We start from the raw sequence: 4257 nt of genomic DNA on the forward strand, positions 1-4257 counted from the left end.
GAACCAATGCTGGAGCATACCTGGCAAGATGGGCCTGAGAAGACCAAGTACACAGTACTTCATCCAATAACCACTCCTTTCATGCCTCGGCCACCAGTTGTCACAAACAGTATGTAGAACTTGTCCACATGCAGTAAATCAAAGGGATTTGTTGCAATGCTCCACTTCATAGCCTTCATTTTAATTGCATGCTTTAATTTCAGACACTGTTCCTAAAGCCAGAGTGTTCAATGTGACCCTGGGGACATTCCTGCCTGATGTGGAGCTGGTCAAAATTATAGTTGGATCAGAGACGTTAACTGTGCCAGAAGCCAACCTAAAAGGTTATAATGTCCAGGAGCATGTCTTTCCCAATGGATCCAAGACCTACACTCTCCAGGTGCCATTTGAGGACCCCAATGTGAAGCAAAAGGTAACATCCCACCTGTTCAACCATCCAATTGCCCTTTGAAAACACTTGCTTCTTGTGGATGTGTTGCTTGCTGTCTGACTTTGGGTTTAATCCTACAAACCATTGCTTTTCTTTCAGGTAACTCCTCCAGACACCAGAACCTACATTCTGCCCCTGACCTACTTGCTGAATATAGTGCCAGAGAATACACCCTTTACTCATCCTGCTGTAGTTGAAGCCATTCTCAAAGACATCAGTAAGTGCCTGACTGTTTGTGGTCTACAATTACCCTTTTCTGACCAATCCAGTCCATTGCCCTGACAACTGCTCTTCCTCTTGCAGTTCTACCTACAGTAACTGGCTACTGTGATGGTGCTGCATTCTATACCATGGTAACATATGGCAACATGGGTCGCAACTGGGTTCCTTTTGTGGGCTCAAGAGAACTTGGTGGAAGTCTGCTTGCCCTGTACAAGTATAATGCCAACGCTACCAATTTCTGGATGACTGCCATACAATTCAGTTGATGCCACATATGAAGTAAGTGATGAAACTTTAATGTGTTTTTAGTTGTCTTGGGTTCAACACATTACTGACCTGATGTATTGTCTCTGTAGGTGATCAGTTCTTCAGGCATCAGAAGCAGGCTTGACTTGACCTTGAAGGATATTGAGACCATGGTTGTGGTGGCTGACTTTTCTCTGTCCTGCAGTTTCCCTACAAAGATGATTGGTAACTCTCCTGCAGACCAAGCATTCTTTAGAATTAGCTGTTTTTGAGATTGGCCAAAGGTTGCATGGAGTGGTATTGAAGCTATAATCTGTTTCCTTAGCCTGGATCCAAATGCTGTGTTTCAGATTGCTTCACCAATGGAACTATGGCAGCTCTTGCTGTGAAAGTGGAATCTGTCCCCAGCTTGTCTCCAAGTCAACTAACTCTAAGGGATCCGAGTTGCCGGCCTCTTCAGTCTGATGCTATCAATGCGGTTTTCTACTTCAATGTCAACTCCTGTGGCACAACTAGAAGGGTTAGTATTGACACATTTAAAACCATATTTTGAGGAGGTTCAACATATTGACAAGTTGGCCACAACACCCATGGATCAATCTGGGGAGCCATGGTGACTGGTGTTTCCATCAGCTGAATCACTTGCATGAATTGTGTACGTCTGAAGGATGCCACCTTTGTATTGAACTGCTTGTCCAGTTGACAAAGGTGCTGTGACACATGACTCTTGGTTATGGCATTGCATGTGCTGCCTATAGACCTTTTTGGGTCAATGGCAGTGAACTGGAAGGAGCGTACTAACTCGGGAAGATCCCGTGGTTAGTATGTAGGATGGGACTAAACTAGTACACGAGTTAATACCAATTGCAGCTCAAGAGTTGCCAGCTGTGTATTCAAATGTGTATTTGCAACAAATCCAAAATAACTGCTGTTGCCCTCTTAGCGGTTACTAAAACAATACCAAATTAGTCTAGCAGTTTCTGTAGACAGACTTGTGGTATCAAACTAACTGTAACAAACATAATCTAACTGTAATATTCATAATCACTGCTTTTTATTTTTAAATTGTGAAATTGGTACAAAGTTAGTACACAGCTGGGGATGATCCTGAGTACCATATTAGCTAGTCTGCAACTTGGTATGCAGCTCCATACTAAATCTACAAGTTCATTGCAACCTGAGCCTTTTGTGATTTCTCTTCCAGTTTGACAACAACCTCCTGACTTATGAGAATGAAGTGCTGTTCACATCTTACCGGTAAGGATTGCAATCAAATTGAGTATCCTTGTGGTTGAGCCTGAAACTCTCCTAACCTCATCTTCTCTTTCCAGGTTGAGAGTTGCCTGTCACTACCTGGTCAATGACACCAAGGTAGTGCAGTTCTTGTACCAGAATAATCCTGCACCTGTAGTCCAGCCTGGCTTGGGGGACCTTGCAGTCATCATGCGGCTTGCATTGGGTATGACTTGGCAATTTAAATAATATAGATGCTCTAGTAGTGTGTTTCCACCTATAAAATTCTCCCTTGCATCTCTGCAGATTCAACCTACAATGACTTCTATGGCGCTCAGGATTACCCTGTTGTGAAGTACTTGCGAAGACCCTTGTATTTTGAGGTAGAGATCCTGTACAGCAGGGATCCACAGGCTGAATTGTTTTTGGAGAACTGCTGGGCAACCTATTCTGCTGACAGGAATAGCTCTCCAAAGTGGGATGTTGTTGTGGACAGGTAAGATGCTGGAATATGATATTTCTGCTACAAAACCTAGGGATTGGAGTTGTGGCTGATGTGCTCCTGACCTACTTTCTCTTTCTAGTTGTGAGAACTCTGCAGATGAGTACTTGACCGTCTTTCACCCAGTCTCCAGCAATGCAAGAGTGCTGTTCCCTTCCCATCTGAAGAGGTTTGAAGTGAAAATGTTTTCCTTCAAGCGGCCTGGGATGCACTGAAAGGACAGGTAAAGTGGAGTGTTAGGATGGGGATCTTGTACCACAATGCATGGTTTGGATTGCTTTGCAAGCAGCAAATAGTTGCTGTTCTCAAATCTTTAGTGAGTTGGAATGAAAACATGTAACTACACTTTTGCAAGAAACACTTATGATGCAATATATTTGTTTTTCAATTCAGTAATCCTCATTGGATGATGGTACTGCCTGATCTATTGATGCTTGTTTTGCTTGACAAGGTGTGCTGTCTTTCAGATTTACTTCCACTGCAGTGTTGTGATATGTGATTCAAACCGGCCATCAGACAGCCTCTGTAGCAGACGGTGCATTCCAGGGAAACAGAGGCTTGGTAAGAGCTCTGTCTAAGAAGGGGGGTACATTTTGCATGCTTTTTTGTCCGTTTGATTTGATGGACTCCTCCTAATTCCTCCTGTAGGTCGCAGTGCTGAAGGGATGGATGGTGGTGCATTAAAGGTGTTTGTGTCTTCTGGCCCAATTGAGCTGAAGAGAGATGGGTCCCTTCACTTTATGCCTAGAAGTGGTAATATGCATGATGTGAACACAATTGCAGTTCAAGTAAAATATAACACTTTTTATTCCTCTAACTATTTCTTTGTTCTCTTGCAAGCCAATTCAATGTGTGGTCCCTTCTGGGAGCTGCAATGGGTGTGTGTTCAGTGGTTATCTTCGTAGCTGGAGTTGTATCTTTCTGGAAACTGCCAAAAAGTGTGTATTGATAAATAAAAATCTTACTTGTAAAAGCTTCTTTTTTGTGCTTGACTAATTCTACCATTGATATGTCAGAATGGTCATGTCAATGGGATTTCCTCCTCTTTGCTGTAGCAAATGCTTTGATTTTCCCTGATCAGGCCATTCTCAATATGGTGTGTTACTCAAGGACCCTTCACTAATTCACTGTGTGAACCCGGGGGCAAAGACTTTCCTCCTCCATTGAGCTGTAACACTATTTTTATATTGAACAGTAACAGGGCAATTACTATACTTTCAGTTATTTAGTATGATAAAATTTAAGGAAGAACCCCTGCCCCCTCATTGGTCCCTTTTATTAAATATGTATTAGGTAACAATTTTCATATAGAAATTCTATTTCAGTATACAATTTATATATTGTCATGAACCAGGCTTCAACAAGAAACAAACTAGAGCCCTGCATCACTGATTTAAGAATATATGTTTAACTGTTAATTATTTTGAAGCCTCGTGTGTAGAAATAGTAATGGAGGGGGGGTTCATTTGAAAACAAAAGCTGGTGTAAAGTTAAAAGCTGTCCACCAAAGCCAGGCTTGTCCACTTTCCCTTATGTTGGGCCCTTCTCCCTGACAGATTCTCTTGTCTCTTTTAAATTTACATTGTGGTGGCTTCATAAATGATTTTCCCACTTGTTAGTTTTT

At 42.2% G+C, this 4257-nt stretch overlaps 1 protein-coding gene across 1 annotated transcript; it reads left to right on the forward strand.

Annotated features, from left to right (window-relative positions):
• The first annotated feature begins 2257 nt into the window (after positions 1–2257).
• LOC131703127 (zona pellucida sperm-binding protein 2-like) lies at positions 2258–2848 on the forward strand. The gene is made up of 3 exons (XM_059005993.1): positions 2258–2357; positions 2438–2627; positions 2716–2848. Exons 1-3 carry the CDS (start codon positions 2342–2344, stop codon positions 2846–2848), a joined length of 339 nt encoding a protein of 112 aa, XP_058861976.1. The 5' UTR covers positions 2258–2341.
• Positions 2849–4257: the final 1409 nt, after the last annotated feature.

Source organism: Acipenser ruthenus, chromosome 32, assembly GCF_902713425.1.
Source record: "Acipenser ruthenus chromosome 32, fAciRut3.2 maternal haplotype, whole genome shotgun sequence".
Classification (NCBI taxonomy): Eukaryota; Metazoa; Chordata; class Actinopteri; order Acipenseriformes; family Acipenseridae; genus Acipenser; species Acipenser ruthenus.